General features: G+C 48.2%; 1 protein-coding gene and 1 long non-coding RNA gene across 8 annotated transcripts in view; one reads left to right on the forward strand and one right to left on the reverse strand.

Moving 5' to 3' along the window:
- Positions 1-201: 201 nt before the first annotated feature.
- Positions 202-21,612, reverse strand: part of RPL37A (ribosomal protein L37a) — a 49,401-nt gene continuing 27,990 nt past the window's right edge. For 2 of the 6 annotated variants that reach the window (XR_010944258.1, XM_067740654.1), the window contains 2 exons: positions 8,638-8,661; positions 202-413 (listed from right to left, as the gene is read on the reverse strand). Coding sequence is in view for 4 of the 6 variants with exons in the window: in XM_067740654.1 (XP_067596755.1) it covers positions 358-413; positions 8,638-8,661 (80 nt within the window). In the remaining 2 variants the exon portion in view is untranslated. Of the gene's footprint in view, positions 414-8,637; positions 8,662-15,529; positions 15,580-21,612 lie in introns of those variants that run through there. The other 4 variants (XM_067740657.1, XM_067740653.1, XM_067740655.1 and 1 more) reach the window with 3 other exon arrangements.
- Positions 1,956-13,963, forward strand: LOC137226237 (uncharacterized). Of its 2 annotated transcripts, none has more exons than XR_010944260.1 (3): positions 1,956-2,142; positions 9,570-9,657; positions 10,311-13,963. It is a non-coding gene; the product is annotated as an uncharacterized lncRNA (long non-coding RNA). The 2 variants fall into 2 exon arrangements; XR_010944259.1 differs by having other exon boundaries at positions 9,570-9,608; positions 10,377-13,963.

Here is a 21,612-nt window from a genome sequence, read left to right on the forward strand (position 1 = left end):
AAGAGCGAACACCTAAATACCCGCAAACCTCCTTCATGGAAAAGGCAGGTCTTCCTGGAGGAAGACCACAGAGTCCATGAGAGGCTGCCTCCTGGGAGGTTATGGAAACAGGGGCTGCGGGCAGGCCAACTGGAGAGGCGTTTCGGCGACGGTTTGCCCTGGTATGTGAAAAATTTTTCCTGCTTAGATAGTTGGCAAACATTTTAGAGGCAAAATGGAATTTATTAACAGAAAATATTTGTCAAGGATTATTCCTTCCCCCTCCCTCTGTTCTTTTCTTTCTTTCCTTTCTTTCTCTCTCTCTCTCTTTTTTTTCTTCCTCTTCTCAGGGTGGAGGACTTCATCAGCCAGATTCTTTCATCTTCCTTTGTGGTTCGGATCTATAAGCCTGGCTTGAAGGAAGAGAGAGATGGCTTTAGGGGAAATGCTCACCCCCCACCCCCAATAGGATAGCTTCCTCCTCTACACACAGGTGTCAGCTTTCTGCCCGGAAGAGCTTGGACTGACATGGAATCGTCTTTCCAGAGGAATTCCTTCTGTTTCCCCCTGGCATGGGCTTGAAGCACCCCCAGAATTGCATCTGAATCTATAATTGCTATCAGTGCTGTGGCTTTTATCTTTTTGAACCTCCATTTCTTCAGGAGGAAAATGAGGGGAGAATAATACTTAGCTCTTGCCATTGTTGTGAAGAGGAAATGATAAGGTATATGTTAAGTGTCTGGTACAGGGTCTGGCCCAGAGTAAAAACCTCAGTGGATGGTAGCTCTGCTCCTTCTGATAAAGGACAGAGACCCTGGTGGCAACCTGCTCACAGGGTTAATCAATTTAGACCTAGAATATGGTGCTTTGGGTATCAGTTAATAAAGGAGAGGTGACACTCAGCCTTGATGAAACCTACACTTAACCAGAGGTAGCAAAAATGGACAATGTTTATTGAAAGTTTACTAAGAACCAAGTGTTCTAAAACTTTACAGTATTATTTAACCCACCCAAGTACCCTCCTATTTTCCCAAGGCTAATAGTATTAAAGTGGCTGAACCAGCACTGAACACAGACCATCTTCTTCCCCAAACTACTTTCTTAACCGTAATGGATGTTGCATCGAGGTAGCAATGAAAGGGAAACACGGAATCATATTTTTGTGGATTGAACAGGCTTGCAGATCAGCTTTTCCAGATCTGTTTTGAGGAGGAGGGAAATGAAGCCCAGAGACAGGAAATTCTCACTCAGGGCCATGTAGCTGGTGATGGTGGAGCCAGGAGCAGAAGCCCGGCTTCTGGAATTTCGGGTCAGTGTAATGCCACCTAGAAAGAGAGGACCAGCAGAATCTGCTGCAAGGGAGAGACTGCTGGCTAGCCACATTGCTCTTGAGAACTGCGGGTCTTGACTTAGATCCCCAAATGGGAATTTAATCTAAATTGAACCCACCCCAAACCACGTTTTATCAAGCACCTTGACTGAGTGCTTGCTGTGAGGGGGACACCCAGGCGGGCAGATACCATGGGGGAGACGGAGGCGGAGGACCCCTCATTTGTGGGACTGGGAACAGGCTCTGGTCCATGTTATGCTCATCTCTGATGAGCTGGAATGTGGCAGCTGCAGGGACATGACTCCAGAAACCGTTGTTAGGCTCTGGGTGGAGACGCAGAGGAAGAGGGACCTGTGGGGAACAGCGGTCAGGAAAGACTCATTCGCAATGACCCTAGGAAACGACAGGCAGGGCGTCATTGTTTCCCGTCTACACAGAGCCCAGCCACACCTGTACACACGGGTACAGCCATACCAGTTCTTAAAATATTGAAAACATCCTGTACCACTTGGTAAACAGCCAGTACCCTGAGCCCCACTAGGGATTGGGCCACCCCATTCTCTCTCCTGGCCCCTTCATACCTCCCTCCAGTCCAGCAACTAAAGAGTTAACACTTGCCCGAGCAGAGGTCCTTGGAGCGCAGACTCCTGCCTTCGAGCTGGCTCTCTGTGAAGACTGGTCTAGGACTAAGCTCATTCTCACTGTTTTTAAATAGTTTGAATGTCACCTCCAGATGAAACTACCCAAATGGAATGAGGCATCTAACAGAGCCACATGGGGTCCATCTGGGATGGCTCCTCGGAGGACAAACCTTGCAAAGGAAATCTGAAGGGGTAAGAGATGCAATTTAGTGGCTGGGAGAGTGAGGGATTGGACAAAATCTCTGATTGAGGGGCACTCCTCCTGCGCATGCTGGGGCTTAAACACAGGGTTCAGGCGCCCTGCACATCCCTCTGCCCTTAACCACCCTCTGGGCCCCTCCCCTGTGATGGACCCTGAGGGCGGGCCTAGCAGCCAGTGGCCGCATTATTAATACTCCTTGATCTGCCCGACTCCCCGTTGTTTCCCTGCCAGCTGCGCCCTCCCTCTCCTCTTTGCTCCTGGACAACATGTGCTGGAAGAATGCGGGTCAGAACAGCCACAGAGGGCTCCCAGCAGCTCCTGAAATCCTCTGCCCGGCAGGGGCCTCCAGAGGTTATCTAGGCAGAGTCGAGGATAGAAGACTTTCACTGGGATGCAGATGCTTTTCAGGGAAAGAGGTTCGATAACTTCTGGGGGATGGTGTCCTATATCTTGTAACAGTTGGGAAAGGGCTCCTTAAGGCTTCATCTCAGTCCCTTCTATTCAAAGGGAGAAAGAGTGAATTGGAACAGGGAGGAAGGGAGAGGAGGGAAGGGCCAAAGCCCATCCCCTCCCCCTATCTTGCTATGGAAATGGAGAAACCAGATGGCAGCTCATTTCACTGGCTCTGGAGCTGGACAGCCCTGGGTTCACCTCCGGGCTCTCTCCTTACCAGCTGTCTGACTCCGACAGGTTATCTAACCTCCCAGGACCCAGTTTCCTCATCTATAAAATTGGAATAATAATAACTCAGGGTCCTTGTAAGGATGAAATGAGGCAATGGATGGAAAGCATCTACCCATGTGACTACTGTTAGTTCCCTTCTCTTCCTTCCTCATATTAAGTTGGGCAAGAAGACAAAAACTGTCTCCCTAGCCATTGAAATATTCATAAAATAAGCTTAGGAGTTCTTTCTGCCAGCTACATATTTTCTCGCATATCTTCACCTGGTCTTTTCTTTCCTCGGGTTCCCCATCCCTCCCTGGTCATCTCCTGGGAATAAAAGAGTAAGAGATGCCCAGACAGTCAGAAGATGGTTCCTGAAGCCAAGCAGAGATTTCAGAAGGGACAGTTTCTACCGTTTTGTACTGCATACCAGGAGCCTCTCCAATGTTCATAGTGTTTAACCTGGAACTTCACTTCCAGGAATCAAAGTGAAAACATTTGAAGATTTAAAGATTCAAAGATTTACGTAGAAGGATATGAGATATGTGTGTGTATACACACACACGTATGTCTGACACATATATTTACTTGACGTTTAGGTTGTGATATACATATGATGTGATATATATATATATAAACATAAGCTAAATGTCAGGTAAATGCTAAACAAATTAAATAAGTAAATAAATAAAAAAATAAATATATTTTTTTATGCTAGAACATTATCAAGCCATTAAAAATTAGGTTTGGTGCACCCCAATGTTTATAGCAGCATTATTTACAAGTGTTAAGATATGGAAGCAACCTAAGTGTCCATCAACAGATGAATGGATAAAGAAGATGTGGTATGTGTATACACACATACACACACACACACACACACACACACACACACACACACACACACACACACCAATGGAATACTACTCAGCCATGAAAAAGAATGAAATTGCAACAACACAAATGGACTTGGAAGGTATTATGTTTAGTGAAATAAGTCAGACAAAGAAAGACAAATACTGTATGATATCATGTATATGTGGAATCTAAAAAACACAACAAACCAGTGCATATAACAAAAAAGAAGCAAACTGACAGATATAGAGAACAAACTAGCTGTTACCAGTGGGGAGAAGGAAGGAGGGAGGGACAAGACAGGGGTAGGGGACTGAGGTACAAGCTACTATGTATAAAATAAATAAGCTACAAAGATATATTGTACAGCACAGGGAACATAGCCAATATTTTACAGTAACTATAAATGGAGTACAAACTAAAAATTGTGAATCGCTATGTTGTACACCTGAAACATATAATATTGCAAATCAACTACACCTCAATCTTAAAAAAAGGAAAAATACACTGGAGCAAAAACAAATAGGTTTGGGAAAATATTTAGTGAGAGAGAGAGACTCTTAAAATATAAAGCACAGTGAAAAGTCAAGACACATACTGTATTCATGGCACGATCTCAAATATTCAAGAGATGTTTGAGTGCAGACAAAAGGCTGCAAGGAAATTCACCAGAATATAAATTCTGGTCAACTCTGAGTATTGGAAGGAAAAGTGAGGTTTATTTCCTTCATTACAAAAGTAATCCATGTCACTGTAGAAAATTTGAAAAATGCAGAATGGGATAACCAGAAAAGGTTGATTTCAATTTTTAAGTATCTTTAAAAAGAATGGGTGGTTTCCAATGAACCCACCAAAAACAGCAGTCAAAATCATCAGCTCCTCTACTACCTGCTACCCACCTCCAGTGTTTGTAACACTATCCTCCATACACACCTACACACACGCACACACACATGCACCGACCCCTGCCTACACATATGCACACACATGCATGCACAGAACACACCTGAGATTCCCACCTAGGCATGTGGTCAAGTCCCTTGGGGTTGTTGCAGGAGCCCGAGGCTAAGGAGAAAGTGTCTGCTGGAAGGATGGAAGAGAAAAAATAAGAGGAAGTGGGCGTGGGGCTTGTGAGGGAGGAGTGAAATGAGAAGGGAGGGGGAGTGGACTTCTAGGAATAAAATTCCTGCAAATCACCATCTTCGTTCAGAAAGATGAGCTGAGTTTTTCCAGGGAAAGGAGAGTCCACAGGATGGTTGGGGTGGCAGTTGTTTTAAGAAAAATAGAAGCAACTGGTCTGGAAGGACTTGAGGGGCTTTTGCTCCCCAGCACCAGGGGCGCCAGTGTTCTGTTGTCCCTTAACAAACCACCCCCCACGACTTAGCGACTCTACGAGCAACAAGCATTTATCGTGCTCAGGTACCTGCAATTTGGGCGGGGCCGGATGGGAGCAGCTCACCTCTGCTCCACGTTCTGTCTGCTGGGCTCGCTGGACTGGGGGCTTCCAGGACGGCTCACTCACGGGGCTGGCACCTTGGCACTGGGTGTTCAGCCAGGGCCACGGGCCCGGAGCCTCGCTTCCTCCCCACGTGGGTCTCTCCTCCTCACAGGCCGCTTTGGCTCCCACTCGGCACAGTGGCTGGCTTCCAAGAGCGAGCATCCCAGGAGACAGGAAGTGGCAGCTGCCCGTTTCTGAAGACCTGGACCCAGATATGGGCACAACGCCTCGTCTACTGTATTCTTTCGTCAAATGGTCACAAGGGCAGATTCAAGGGGAAGGGAGACAGATCCCGCCTCTCAAGAAGCGGAGGGTCAAAGGATTTGGGAACTGTGTTTTTAAGTTTCTACAGAGGGCGACAGATAAGATCAGTTCTCAAGGGGTTCATCCAGACCAAGCTGTTTACAGCATCACGGCACTTATGAAGGGTGGATGGGATAAGAATCTGTGGGGTGAGCAACGTTGCATCATATCCATAAAGAAGCAGCCTGCTCTGGCCTGGGAAAGGAAAGTCCAGTTTTTTTTGTGATCTGCTTCCCAGCTCCCACAGCATGGACCTCTGCAGTCTCTGGTCTCCACCGCTCCTCCACCCATCCCTAATGACTTTGAACAGCCTCAAGATGGTCCTCAGGGCTGTGACTCCTCAGAGCCAGCTCTAGAAGCCACAGAATGGCAGGGACCACCCAGGTGTCCCTGACAGGAGAATCAGGCCACTTTCTCTCCATGGGAAGAAGGAGGGGACCTGGCAAGGGGGAGGAGGGAGCTAGTTGTGCTTCATCGAATCAGTGTGCAGCCCTGGGGAGCTGCTCTTCTCGTGGGACTTTAACTCCTGTAAGTCTCTGAGAAGGGACCTCACAGACAGAGTCCAGCCCTCATACTCAGACGACAGTGAGGCTTAGGACAGGGCAGAGGCTGCCTGGAAAAGCAGGACTAGAAGCCAGTTCTCCTGACCCCAAGCCCAGCGACCTCCTCACCAGCCCGTCTCCCAGGGCACATTCATTCCCTACTATGGAGTTTCTACTGTAAGCAAGGCACACACCCGCCAAGGAGCTCATTTTTGTTGAGAAGATGTTTCCAATCCAGCACCTCCACCCAGAAACCCCTGAGAGGGCATCTAAACATGTCCTCTAAGGAGGCCAGGAGCCGAGGAGAGATCTGCAAAGCCAAGGCAATCTGCTTCCCACTCCTGAGCTCACCACCACCACCCGACCCACCAAGAGTGAGACTTCTCCAAAGTCACCAGTGCCGTCTTAATGGCGGGAACTGTGCTTTCTATGACATGACGTAGCCAAGGTTGATATGCCGTAAAAACCATGCTTCCGGTGAATTAGACAAAAAGGATGATGCAGTTACAGCAGGCTCCTTATGCCCCCTCCGCATACACCACACACACACACACACACACACACACACACACACACACACACACACCGCCCCCTAGTCCCCATGCCCAGGGTAAGAATGCAGCCCTGGTGGGGATTTTGCTAGCTCACTTGAGTATTGTGGCTGGCAAACTGGTGGCAAGACCGGCACTTGAGTCTGGGCGTCTGGGCACGAAAGCCAGGAGTGTTAGAATTCTCCTACAGTCATATAGCACACCCTACCAGGTCACTGCACATGGCTGTGCAAGTCGTAACCTGCCTCCGGACGCCCAGAGGAAGGGGCAAGTGAAGGCTGAAATTCTGCTGGGGACTGACTTGCCCAGACATGCCACAGGCAGCAGGGCCCCTGTGCCCCTCACCCTTCCCCAGGCAGACTCCACCCTCCCAATATTTTTGGTTGAATAAACCATTTAACAAATAGTTATTGAATATCAATTGTGTGCTGGGAACTGTTACAGACACTGGGAATAAAATGAAAAAACCAGGCAAACAAAGTCCCTACTCCTGGGAAGCCGTCACCTCCGGGAAGAGACAGGAGAAAGTCAGGGCTTGTGAATGCTATCAGAACAGCAAAGTGGAGAGGCTGTGGCAGGCGCTGGGGGCGCTGCTTTAGACACCCTAGTCTGGGAAAATTCTGCAGAGCTGATGTTTGAGCCGGGACCTGAGTCAGGGAGCCACGAGGAGATAAGGTAGAAAGGAGACCCACCCAAGCTGAGGGGGAGGCAGGCATCAACGCCCCAAGGCGGGGGCTCTTGGTATGCGAGGCTGGAAGGAGGTGAGTAATGGGAAGAGAAGTAGAAAATGAACCTGCGGAAGTAACTAATGAGGGCTCCTGCTCTCTCTATGCTGGTGAAGAAGATGTAACCGGCACTTATTTAGGGCTGACTCTGTGTCAGGTACCAATCTCACTCAATTCTCAAAACCGCCCTAGGTGGGCACACTCAGAAACCCCTAAGAGGGCATCTAAACATTTCCTCTAACAAGGCCAGGAGCCGAGGAGAGATCTGCAAAGCCAAGGCAATCTGCTTCCCATTCCTGAGCTCACCACCACCACCCGACCCACCAAGAGTGAGACTTCTCCAAAGTCACCAGTGCCATCTTTCCTAAAGGTGGGGACTGCACTTTCTATGACATGATGTAGCCAAGGGTGATACACCATAACAACTCAGCCTAAATCCCCAGCCACCGGATCCTGTACTCACCCTGTCGGGACATGAGAAAGGATTTGGGGAGCGTTGCCACTTAAGACAAAATTTGCTTTCCCTTCCAATTCTGAAGATTCAAGACGTATTTTCCATCCACTTAATAGAGAAAACCTTCTCAAAAGAGAAAAGCTTCCTTTCAGTCTTCCTCCATTCCTCTTTTTCTTCCTTTGTTTCCTTTTCCCTTTATATGTCTTCCTCATTTGTGCTCAAGTTCCCTCTCCCTCTCTCTCTCCCTCTCTCTTTATCTATCTCTCCTTTTTCTTCACAATCTAAAGCAATGGAATATTCTTCTTACGGGGTCATGGGGGAATTTCTGACATCTGGGAGCCTGGATGACGTATATGTATTTACACTATATATTGAGTTCTAGCTCAAGAATTTGCTGCTCCTTTGATTACAGTCTAAAAAGATGCAAGGTCAGGAACACCAGCCTTGAGAGACACACTTCCAGCTATCACAGCCTCGTCTCTGGTGGTTCAGTTCAGAAGTGACATCAGACATCCCTGGACGATTTCTTACCAGGCAAAAATTTTAGAAAAACCATGCTTCCGAAAAAATAATTAGGACATTTAAAAAAAGACATCAATCATAAAACTTGCTCCTAACTTCTCTGAACAAAAATTAGCATTGGAAGAGGTCAATCTGGGATTTCAATTTTCGAGGTGGGATTAAAAGAAACGCATATATGGGTTTAATGCTAACAGTGATTCTGAATGCACATCAGCTTCACGTGTCAACTTGTTTTTCTGATCCAATGCATTTATGAGTGCCCTATGCCCCACCTGAGAATAGAGACATGGAGTCGTGAAAGACGCTTTGTTTTCAGGCAACACTGGTTTCTAATCCTGACTCGGCCACTTTCCAGCTGTGGTGTAAAAATACTTCTCTGAGCTTCAGTTTCCTCATCTATAAAACAAGAGACAAAAAACATCCAACTCTTAGGGTTGAAAAGATTCAATGAGATGATGTCTGAAAGCCCTGGATAAACGTTAATTTGCCTCATTCCCACATCCTTGCCCTGGGTGCAGAGAGAGGTGATTCAAACAGGTATTGTGCTCTTACCATCAAGAAGATTACAGCCTTGTTGAAAAGACAATGCTTAGTAATATGACATAAACTGCCAAATTGGTGCGAAGTTGGAAAGAATTAGCACACAAACAGTAAGGGCATGAAGGGGATGACCCGACTGGGAATGCTTCACAGAAGAAATGGGCCTTGAAGAATTGGTGGTTTGGAGCAGAACTGAAGCTGGCATTTCAGGCCCAGGTGTGGAGGGAAGAATCAAACTAACATGCTTGTGGGAGAGACAAGACGAGACTGACCAGAGAAGAGAAGCCATGGAAGGGAGCCACACAAAATGATTCATCAGGAGAAGGGCAAGGGCATGATGTGGAGACGCCGGGAAGCCAGGCAGAGGCAGGTGGGCATGACTTCATCGGAAATGGGGTTAATTGTAGGTTCTGATATCATGAGAGCAGAGTCTGATGGAAGGGAGAGCTGAGGGCCTCCTGTCTCCCCTGACAAGAGGCCTGCAGTAGGAGCCAGTAGGAGAATCACCCACACAGGGGGGAATGGCGAGGTTCACCATGGCATAGATGTTGGGGGTAAAGGGGAGGAGGAGATGACTCCTGCCATAAGTCAGGAAAGCAGGGGGAGTACACTGACAACACGGAGACTAAGAAGTTACGGAGGGGGTTGCCTGAAGGAGAAAGCCCCGTGGTTGATGTTGTTTATGTAAGAGCCCTCCAGGCGGATGTCTCCAGGGTCTGGTTCCGTTTCTACTGAATGCTACCCCTCCTCTCACTTTCTTCCAGCATCATGTTTTCTAAAACCTCAGCTGAATTCATCTCTAGGTCTGCCTGGAGGCAGGAAGTTATGCAAGCTGTCCAGAGGTAACCAGAGGTATGCTCAACACCTGCGTTGCCTAAGTCTTTGTTGGGTCCCTGATGCAGTCAGCTAGCGGGTCCCCCTGATGTTGTATTCAGACCCCCTCACCTTTTTTTTTTTTTAATTTATTTATTTTTGGCTGCGTTGGGTTCTCGTTGCTGCGCACGGGCTTTCTCTAGTTGCGGCGAGCGGGGGCTACTCTTTGTTGTGGTGCGTGGGCTGCTCATTGCGTTGGCTTCTCTTGTTGCAGAGCACGGGCTCTAGGCGCATGGGCTTCAGTTGTTGTGGCACGTGGGCTCAGCAGTTGTGGCTCGCAGGCTCAGCAGCTGTGGCGCAGGGGCTTTGTTGCTCCACGGTGTGCGGGATCTTCCTGGACCAGGGCTCGAACCCGTGTCCCCTGCATTGGCAGGCAGATTCTTAACCACTGTGCCACCAGGGAAGCCCTCCCTCACCTTTTTGCAGAAGAAAAATAAGAGTTTCTGGAAAGGCTGTGACTCCATATCAGGCAGAATATCATGACTTAAGGGGAGTCGATGCCATAGAGAATCTCAGAATCCTGAGGTAACCTGGAGATGTTCTTTATGGGTTCTTGGTAATAGTCTTCCTCGATTATGCGCATTCCAACTACCTCCTCCTAGCTGGTAACGTGTCTTTTCTCTTTCTGTAAGGTACCCTTTGATGAATGGTCACGGGTACCTCGCGTGGATCCTCCGGTCCGTGCATCCTGCCTCCAGGCAAGCCCACCCTTACCTGCTGCTGCAGTTCCCCATGGCTTCAGCTGGCAGGGCTGTGTGGGATTCTGGGCACCGGCAGAGCAAGCAGGCCCGGAGGCAGCCAGCATGAGGAATTGAGGAAGGGAGTTCCAGATGGAAGCAGCAGAGTGTGAAGATGCTTGACTGAAGGCCAGCCCCGGGGCGGGGGGAGAGGTGCGGGGGCTTGGAATGCCCTAAAAGGTTCCAGACCAGTGGAGAAAGGCTGCTAGGAAAGGCTGAGAGCATCGGCACGCAGACCCAAAGGAACGTCTGGTATTCAGTCCCTATGTTAATAAGATCTGGGGAATTACAGACTCCCCAGGATTGAAATCACCCTCACCCTGAAATTCTCATGCCCACCCTCAAGCCTCCTGCCAAGATGACCAAAGCGGTGTTTCCCAAAAAGAGGTGGAAATCTGCCACAACTCTTATGGGTCATTCCTTCAACTCCCCCGAATACTTCTATTGCCTTCTATGAAATGTCGAGAAGGATAGGAAATCCAACTTCAGATTTTTCTGGACAATTAGAAGGAAACAGGTAAAAGCAGAGGAAATGATTTACATCAATTACAACGAAATGAATAAACGTTAGAGAACAGAAAGAACTTCTCAGGAGTCTGAGAGGGTGTGAGGTACAGACCATAGTCTCAAAAGTGAGTTTCCGCATTCTTTTATGGAAGAGACAACCACACTGGGGCTCGGATCCCTCATCTATCAAATGGGGAGACCATTCCCTGCCTTGTCTTACTTGATATTGCAAAGAGTAAAGTCCACTTGAGATGCTATAGACCTTACCATCTTCAAAGGAAGTTTCTTATGACTTCTGCAAAGTAGAGGCTTATGAACCGTGAGGTTATCCAACCAAGGAGATGGGAAAATGAGGGCCCTTCTCCCCTAGATCATCTTCCAGAAGCACTAGATGGGTAAATGGGGCCAGAACCATCTGTAACATGCTACCAGACTGTGCTTATCCTTTCAGTTGCCAGATGATAACCTATCCTGCTTTCAGATGATAACCTATTTTCTTCCCACCAAAGCAATCATGACTTGACCACTCCCGGGACTTGGTGATCCCGCGTACTCCAAGACCACTTCCCACCTGCCTCCATCAGAGCTCCCAAGTAGCAGGTGCAGACTCCTTCTGGAACCAGGGACCGGCCACATGCCCAAGTGGAGGCAGAGAGAGAACATGAGGAAAGCCTGAAATACCGTCTCAACCTATGGCTTTCAACTGCAGCTGAGGGAACCCCAGAGTCCCGGGGAGGTATTTCAGTAGGCCAGGACTAGTTTTGGGTCTCCCACCCCTAGCTCAATCACAGTAGCTCTGATGGTATTGGTCTTATCTATTGGGGTTCCACATATGCTTTTGTTCACTAAAGGGGTTCTGTGACTCTAGAAATGTTTATAAAACTTTGTCTGCACTAATATATTTTATAGGTAAAGAAACCAAAGCCTAGAGTGTGAATTAACTGTACTCAAGACTTCTTTAGAATCAGATACCAAATCCAACAGAAGAATTTTATTGGGGAAAGTGTCTATGCTGCCGACCCCAAACTAAGGTAACATGCCCATGAGTCCCATCTATCCTTATATTCTTGCTGTTTCTTCAGCTCTCCCCATTCCCTCAACTCCTAAGCACTTCTCGGACAGGTAGAGATGCTATTTAGGAAAATGTCCCCTATGTATCCTCCCTCTGGGGCACTGCAGACCTTCCCCTCAGCTCTGTTTTGTGCATCCTCCATCACTAACACTCCGTACTGTTGGTAGATTAGGCTATGAACACCTTGAGGGCAGGGACCAGGTCTAATTCCACAAATCTGTATAGTCTCCACGTTAGGGACAGTGCCAGTAACTCAGGAGAAGCTCAATAGATGGTGGAAGGAAGGAAGGAAGGAAGGAAGGAAGGAAGGAAGGAAGGAAGGAAGGAAGGAAGGAGGGAGGGAAGGAACTTCTGCACAGACATAATCTCTTGGTTTCTCTTCCCTAAGCAAGCTAACCTCCTCCACAGTTTTGGTTTTTTTTTCTTCTGGGTTACAGAGGGCAAATGCTGTAAATTCTCTCTAAGGGAAAAGCTGGGCAGATGTACTTGGGAACATTTAAAAAACTAGGTTGGCATTGGAAAGGAAACAGCCAATATATTTAGCTACCCATGGCACGCCAAGGCCTTATTGAGACAGAAATAAGCACTGTAGGAGGAATCTCAATTAAATATTTTTCTAAGCAGTCAGTTCTGGGCTTTGCCTGAACATGGGTATAGAGCTGGGGCAAAGCATAGGACAGGAAACCCAGAGGACTCTGAGTGGGGCTTCTGAATCATCTTGGGGCTCAGCTGCTTGCAATGTAAAGCTAGTGACCCCAGGGATAGGGGCCTGCCCTACTTCCATGGTCCAAAGAGCGGGATACCTTCCTTTTACGCACTTTCCAGAATCCCTGCAATGGAGGGACCCAGCATCTCCTCCACACCTATTCTTAAGTGGCACCATGTCTCTGAAATATTCTTCCTACAAGTGCTACCCAATTTTCCCAAAGCCTTTTCCATTCGTTAACACTCTCTAAGAGTCTTGCCTTATCGAGAAATAAGGTTCCTGGAATGACCTGAGTGGAAGCAATGACAATTTGCGCATGGAACTCCACACGCATCCTGCTTATCTTTGTTCAAATAGGCAGTACATCAATCCAGAGGCACAAGGATGACCGTCCCAGACTGACTGGGATGTGAGGATGGGCTCTCAGGCTAGGCAGGGTGAGGATGAAAGAGGGTACCTGGTGGTGGCATAGGCCATAGGCAATCCAGTACGGAAGCCAGATCTGTCTGCCAAAGTACACACATGTGAATAATAACAAGTATCTTTCCTTTTTCATATTTGGGATCATACTGTTTTGAAAACAGCTTTTTTCACTTAAAAACGTATCCTCAACATTTTCCCATGTCATTGAGTATTCTTCTACGACATGATTTTTAACATCTATATCACATGCTCTCATTTGGAAGTCAGACTTTATTTAGCCAACCTCCAGCTGTTAAGCATTTAGATCGTTTCCTGTTATTATAACGCTAAAATGAGCACCCCCAGGGCGCAGCCTTGTGTTCATTTCTAATCATTTCAAGAGGCAGAATGGCCTAGTGGTTAAGAAGGGCCTTGCAACTGTTCTCTCCGAATCTCAATCCCTCAGCCGTTGGACCTTGCTCAAATGTCAGGACCTCTCTGGCCTCATTTTCTTTATTTGTAAAACGAAAATTTACTCGTAAAGAGAATGAATAGTACTGACCTCATAAGATTGTCCTGAGGATTAAGTAAATTAATAAATGTAAAGTGCTTAAAAAAATGCTATCCTTAGCATAGGGTACTCTGCTCAGTATTCTGAAATAACCTAAATGGGAAAAGAATTTGGAAAAGAATAGATACGCATATTTGTATAGGTGAATCACTTTGCTGTACACCTGAAGCTAACACAACATTGTTAATCAACTCTACTCCAATATAAAACAAAAATTAAAAGAAAAAGAATGCTATCCTTGACGCTGTGTTGTTGGTTGAGAAAGTACTCAATAAACTTTAATTATTATCTCTTTTGGGTTATATTCTTTGACAAAGAATTTCTGCATCAGCAATTTTATAATTTTAGGGCCTTCAACCCCAATCCCCTGGTTCTCTCTCTTTTTTTCTGGGTCTCCTCTTACACCTCTGGTCTTTCTTCCATGTCTTTTGTTACACCCCTGTCCCTGGGACCAGGTAATGCTGAACATTTCCTCAGGTCCAGACCTCAGCAGCGTCCTTCTCTTTCACCACATCCTTGTCTTGGAGGTGTCAGCCAGTCCACGCCCTCAGCTTTCTCATACCTGTAGGTCTCACTCATCACTAATGTCCCAATCCTATGCTTCTTGCCTGCTTTGGGGTAACCATGGGATCCAGTGCTGGCCAAAAAGTCATGAGGGCGTTTGCTGGGGATCTTCTGGAGACATTATCCTAACTCTTAAGAAGGAGACACAAGGTTTTCTGACCTTTTTTCCCCTGGACTATGCCATGTCTGAAGTCTGATGTCTAGGATGTGCAGCCTGAGGAGGGGAGGCCTCAGTGTTGGTTGAATGATGTCATCAAGGATCCAGACTCTCTTGTCCCTCTGCTCATCCTCTTCCACGTTCTGGTTTCTTCCAAGCAGCAAGTTGGCTGTAGCAGTCCCAGTCATCACGTTCCAGGCACAGCGACAACCAGAGGAACAGAGAGACTGCCCTTTCCCGTGGCCATTAGGAGTGCAAGAAGCTTTCCCATAGGCTGCCCAGTAGCCCCCTGTTCCCGCCTCATTAGCTGGAATTGTGTCACACGGCCTTTCTTGAACCAACTAATGGCAAAGGACATAAGGAGCCCAATCCGGGCAAGCCTAGACCTGGGAGAGGGGTCATCGTCCTGAGACAGCAATGATGCTCCTGGCAGCATCTCTACTGTCTCCTCTGTCCACTGGAAGTGCTGTCAAGATGAAGGACTTCCATGTAAGGCTCAAGAGACCTGCGTTCGGGTCCTGGCAAAATGGGCAGCTAGCTGGGTGACTTAGAACAAGTCACTTAACTTCTCTGGGTCAGTGTGCTCATCGGTAAAGTAGGAAGAGTAACGCTGTCTTCCTGTTGTAAGAATCCAAGGAGAATACGTAAGACAGCACTTTGTGAGCTTCAAGTTGTTCTATAAATGTAAATAAAGTGTGTGAATTTTAAGGGGCTGTCTTCCTTCTTTATGAATCTACTCTCTTAGGCAACAGAGCCCTACAGCCAGCAGCCAACTCAGGGAGTCAGGAATCTGTCTCCTTCCTCTTGGCCACTCGCTTGGGCTGCCTCACCTTGTGACCCACTGTTGTATCAGCAACCCCACCACGGGTCATCTGTCCATCTCCACTCCCATAACCACAGGCCTTTTTTGGACTGGAGAGTCTTTTTTTTTTTTTGGCTGTGCCGCGCAGCATGTGGGATCTTAGCTCCCCGACCAGGGACTGAACACCGCCCCCTGCAGTGGAAGCAAGGAGTCTTAACCACTGGACCACCAGGGAAGTCCCTGGACTGGAGAGTCTTTAGGGAAGAAAAATGTCCTGCTTATTTCAGATGCCCAGGTCTGTGTGCCTCAAATCTCACTGTCAGAGGGCTGGAATGTTGCATTTCAGCTCTAGCTGTCTTGCTTTTGAACCAGTATCCTGAGATCTGTAAAGGCCAGACAGGAAGGTTTTAGAAAGTAGCTGTTCAAAGCATAGGCTCCAGAATCAGGCGGTCTCTGAGTTAGAATATGGACCTCAATGCTCAGTAACTGGTTGATCTAAGCAAATCACTTAGCCTCTGAACTTCAGTTTCCCCATTTTTAAAATGAGGCTGTGAAAGTCTGCTTCATAAGGCTGCTCTTAGATAAGATGAAACATGTAAACCGCTTAGCACTGGTTTGTACCTGGCATATAGCTAGAACTCAACAAGCAGCAGCTAGGCTTTCTAGTCTATTTATAACAACTGTTGGGGAAAACTCATTCTAGCTCCTCTCCAGCCCTTGAGGAGGTAGAAGCCTTGGAAAGCGGAGAAGGAGATGTAGGTTCCAGTCCTGGTGCTACCACCATGAACTGTGTGGCCTTGGTCACCCCATTTCTCTCTCAGCTTCCGTTTCCTGATCCGCGAAGTGGTGGGAGCTACACGGAGCGACTCGCAGGCTCCTCCTTATGCCACATGCTCACGAGCTTATTTTTGTGGCTTCCATGTTCTTCCATGGCAAGACTTCCAGAGTCTCCTTCTGTCCATCTGATTTTCAGCATTGGCTCCCGGGACCGTCTGTGTCCCGGAATTTGGTCCAGGGTGCTCACCATTTTCGGGTGTAGACACTGCATCTCCAGATCGGTGTCGCTGCTGCCCTTTGGCTTCTATCTAGGGCTCCTCCTGGGTTTCCTGGAGGAGAAGCCATCCTCACCCACTGCCCACCCCCCGCCCCAAGCTTCTGTGTCCTTTCACTTTCTTGACTCCTGCCAAAATTCCTGGCTCCCTAAGCCAGGTAAGAAAGCGGTTTAGTTCGACCCAACCTGGCAATTTCTCAGAACCTCCCCTGCCTCTGGCACATTCCTTGTGTTTGGGCAGAACCCAGAAAGCTAGAGAATTCTTCTCCCTCCTTAGCGTGGGTCCCCGTGTTGGCATGCCAACAGTCCCAAATATTTAAAGCAATCATGAAAATGAGCTCAGAGTCCCATGCCAGAGCCTTGAAAGGAATTAGGCTAAAAACAGGACAAAGGAAGAGGTGAGGCCAAACGGAAGACGCCATGAAAGGCACTGCCCAGCCTGCCCGGGGCCCAGCGCCCTACTCACTGGCTTCATTCATCTGCAGCCAGGCCCTGTACTGAGCACCAGCGATGCAAAGTTAAATGCATCATCATCCCTACCCTCGAGGAGCAACAAGTTCAGCCAGGGAAGCTATACAAACACACAATCAGCTACGGAGTGGTAAGTAGGGGCAAGAGATCACCAAAGGCACAATGGAGCCACCAAGGAAGGGGGCATCATCTCTGCCAGGGAGGTCAGCAAGGCATCTCCCAGAGCATTGGCCCAGGCCTGCCTTAGGACAGGCGTTCTCCAGGGGACAAGGCAGAAGATGTGCTTCCAGGCAGAGGGGAAACGGCAGATGCCAACGCGCTGGAGCCTGAGACAGGGTGGAGGAGAGGGAGAAAGGGCTCATGCATAACTGCTTTGTAAACTGTAAAAACGTCTCCACTGGGCATGTTTATGCACATGTAATGCACAGGACAGAGAACAAAATTAGCCTTACGATTTAATATTTTTTTAAATGTTGACAGGGATTGATATATATACACTAATATGTATAAAATGGGTAACTAATAAGAACCTGCTGTATAAAAAAATAAATAAAATTAAATTAAAAAAAATAAATAAATAAAATGTTGACAGAGATGTACACTTGGCTGCACGTAGACAGAAGGAAGGTCTTGAGCAGAAAGCCTTTATCAGAAGGGCCTTGGAGTGCAAGCCAAGCATTGTGCATGTGTAGGGAGAGTGGCAGGGCTGCGTGTCCACAGAGCAGCACCTTTCCCGTGATGAATCCAGGGAGACTGAGCCCCTGCTGGAGGGGAGGTGGGATTTCCCAGGTCACTTGTGTGATGGAAGAGAGTCAGCTTGGCAAACGGGGAGAGCTGGCAGGCCTCCAGGCCCCTGGCACTGTGCAGGGAAGGTGCCAAGGTCAAAAGCAGATGCCTGAGTGAGCTGTGATTAAGGGAGCTCCAGAAGGAGATGGGAGAGGTGGGGCAGGCCCAGTGCCTCCCTCCTGCCAGGCTGCTTCCAAGTCCTCACAGCAGGTGTGGGGAGTAGCTTTGATCTGAATCTTGGTGTGCTGGGCAGCCATGGGGAAGCCTCTTTTGGAAAGAAATGAGCAAAATGAAAATGACACAAGTGATATGATCGTCAGGTGCTGTAAAAAAGGACAGTTATGACCAAGACATCTGCTAATAACACTGGTGCTGTTAGCATCATCATCTTTATTTATTTAAATGGTTCTAACGGTTACTAAGCACCTACTATAATGCACGCTATGTTAAGCCTTAGAGCCGTCTTCACAACGACTTCAAGAGATCAGTATCCTTACTAATCCCATTTTACAAAGGAGGACATATCTCCTCGGAAGCCTAAATGAAGGTCCAGGATGCCCTGAAACCGGGCAGCGTGCATTTAAAAAGTGTTAAGTGTTGGAGGTTGACTTGTGTCCTACCTCCCAAATTCATATGTTGAATTCCTAACCCCTAGTACCTCAGAATGTGGCTATATTTGGAGATGCGGTCTTTAAAGAAGTAATTGAGTTAAAATGAGATCATTAAGGTGGGCCCTAATCCAATATGACTGGTGCCTGATAAGAAGAGGAGATTAGGCCACAGACAGGTACAAAGGGAAAACCATCTGAAGACACAGGGAGCAGATGGCCGTCTACAAGCCCAAGAGAAAGGCCTCAGAAAAAACCAAACCTGTCAACACTTCATTCCTGGACTACCAGCCTCCAGAATTGTAAGATACTAAATTTCTGTTCTTTAAGCCACCCAGGCAGTCCAAGCAGACTAAAACAGGGAGCAGGGGCCCAGGAATACCTTAAAGGAACGAGGCAGATCAAGAATGCAGGGAGCATGTGGTGCCCATGAAGGGGAACCGACCACCACAAGCCTTTGCCTTGCCCTTGGCTGTAGGGAACCTAAGGACATCTCAGCATCCTCAGCTGAGCGCTGAGGCTTTGCAGTTGTGCAGCAACAGTGCCACTGATGGGTGTCTTCCTTGACAAGATCAGGGCTTGAAATCAATGGGATGAAAACTGAAGTTGAAAGAGATTAAAACACTAGCTCTAAAACAAAGCAAAGACATCATAATCTTTCCTTTATATACCTTTATACACCAGACCTCCAGGAGAGGTGAGGTCAAGGGGGCTGAACAATATTTCTACTTGCTTGAGAAGCAAAACTGGTGCCACAGCGGAATTCACATTCTCACCTGAAACAGACCAGAGCCCAGAGGATGGACCCTCATGAGAAACACCACTAGGATTGGTCAGTAACTAGGTCAGCAGTCACTGTGTCTGGGTTCTTGAATTCTTCGAAGCAAATTAATCATTAAAAGGAAGAGACTTCCCTGGTGGCGCAGTGGTTGAGAGTCCGCCTGCCGATGCAGGGGACATGGGTTCGTGCCCTGGTCCGGGAAGATCCCACATGCCGCAGAGCTGCTAGGCCCGTGAGCCATGGCGGCTGAGCCTGCGCGTCCGGAGCCTGTGCTCCGCAACGGGAGACGCCACAACAGTGAGAGGCCCGCGTACCGCAAAAAAAAAAAAAAAAAAAAAAAAGGAAGAGACGAAAATGTAGTGTTGAAGTTTGGTTAAACTAAATTTGGTCTAGTCAGAGAGTGGAGTGGGGAAGAGGGTTTCAGGAATTCAATCAGCCCCCGATGCAGCTGTTGTAAAGACCCAAATTGCCCTGGAATCTGCAGTCAATATGGAAATTACCAGAAGGAATGGGGGATCCAGGTTACAGGGTGGGGAAGATGGAGATGGAGGAGTCAGGGAGAGGCATCTGAAACTTTTAAGAAAGCTGGATTTCTAGGCTTCCCTGGTGGCGCAGTGGTTGAGAGTCTGCCTGCTGATGCAGGGGACACGGGTTCGTGCCCCGGTCCGGGAAGATCTCGGGAAGATCCCACATGCCACGGAGCGGCTGGGCCCATGAGCCATGGCTGCTGAGCCTGTGCGTCCGAAGCCTGTGCTCCGCAACGGGAGAGGCCACAACAGTGAGAGGTCTGCGTACCGCAAAAAAGAAAAAGAAAAGAAAGCTGGATTTCTGTGTTGAGAATAGACTTTATTTATTTTTATTTTTTGGCCAAGCCACGAGGCATGCAGTATCTTAGTTCCCTGACCAGGGATTAAACCCGTGCCCCCTGCAGTGGAAGCATGGAGTCCTAACCACCGGACCGCCAGGGAGGTCCCGAGAGTAGACTTTAAAGTAGGTACAGGCTACTTGCACAAGGAGAAGGCTAGCCAAAGAAACTAGGAGGAGGTACTTTGCCAACTGGGCTCTGAAGGAAGAAGGATCTGGAGCTTAAAGGACAGAGGAAGGTGCTTTTTCCCTTGAGAATGTGAGAGAGAAACTCAAGAAGTTTCAGCGGCAGGAAGTCCTCAATGAAGCGATTAAAACTGGAAGGGGAGCCTTGGGCAGCAACTGGGAGGGGTGTGTGTGTGTGTGTGTGTGTGTGTGTGTCCCGGGACTTTTTTTTTTTGCAGTGCCACACTGCATGCGGGACCTTAGTTTGCCGACCAGGGATCAAACCCGAGCACCCTGCAGTGGAAGCGTGGAGTCCTAACCACTGGACTGCCAGGGATTTCCCTGTGTCCTGGGACTTTAACGGGGAGGATCACTTGGTCAGACATCTTTGGTGAGAAGTGGCGCTAACTAACAGAGCCAGAGCTGACAGTAGTGGGGTGTGGAGTGAGCCAGGAGAATTCAGCAGGCGCCTTCCTGGGCAAAGGGGGAGCGGGGAGAAAGGGTTGTAAAAGAGGCCTGCTGGATTTTCAATCAGACCTGGAGTGTCAAGTTGCAGCTCAAGTGATATCCAAATGTCTCGTATTTCTATTTGATCATTTCCACACTTGACTTCCAGCAAGCAGAGCTCACCATCTGCACAATGTCAGGCCAAAGAAAGAAAACCCGAGAGGAAATTGCACTCCAGCGCAGCATAATCGGCCCGATACGCCTGGGATATTAGCTGACACATGTGTGTCTTCACTTATCTAAGTATTAACATCTTGACTGCTTCGAAGCAGGACGTTTCCCATTTGGTCTGGCCGAGAGGCAGCTCCAAAATCAGCCGTGAAGTGGCAGCTTTCCGGTCGCGCTGAACTCCTCTCCCCGGCTCCTAAATCATATTTCTCCCCAGTCACTGCAGATGATTCTCATGTGTTGACAGGTTATACGTTTCAAGACAAGACACCAGCAGGAGTCCGGGTCTGAGCAAGAACCAAACAGTGCAGCAGGGAGGCAACGTGAGATGGATGCTAAGTGACAGGGGCAGGAGGGGACCTGCCCGCTCTTCCCAGCCGGCTCTCTTCTTGGCCCTGCTGACGTGTCCTCTGCAGCCCATGGGCACAGTGGCCCATCTCAAACAAGTCACGTAAACTCGTCAAACCTTAGTTTCTTCCTACGAAAAGCAGGCTCAGCAATGCCTACCTTGTAGGGCAGTAGGAGAAGCTCCAAACACAGCACCTGGCACACAATATCCACAACATCAAGAAATGCTTCGCAAATAATACTAATAGTGAACGCTCGGGACTTCCCTGGCAGTCCAGTAGTTAGGGCTCCTCGCTTCCACGGAAGGGGGCGAGGGTTCGATCCCTGGTCGGGGAACTAAGATCCCGCAAGCCAAATGGCGCGGCCAAAATAAAAACTAACCGTGAACGCTTATATCATGCTTACTACATGCCAGGAATGGTCTTCATTTATATGTCTGATTTAATCCTCCACAACCCTGGAAGCCAAATTCCATTATTATCTCCACTTTACAGAGGAGAACGGTAAGGCACAGAGGGGTTCTGTAACTTGTGCATGGTCACAGGGCTGGTAGATCTGGGGTTCAAAGTCAGGCAGTCTGGCTCCAGAGGCTAGGTGTGAATAGATAAACGAGTGAATTAACCAGCTGGTGTACTGGTGTACAGATGGACAAAGAACGTGGATCCCC

Source organism: Pseudorca crassidens, chromosome 6 (genome assembly GCF_039906515.1).
Source record: "Pseudorca crassidens isolate mPseCra1 chromosome 6, mPseCra1.hap1, whole genome shotgun sequence".
In the NCBI taxonomy this organism is placed as follows: Eukaryota; Metazoa; Chordata; class Mammalia; order Artiodactyla; family Delphinidae; genus Pseudorca; species Pseudorca crassidens.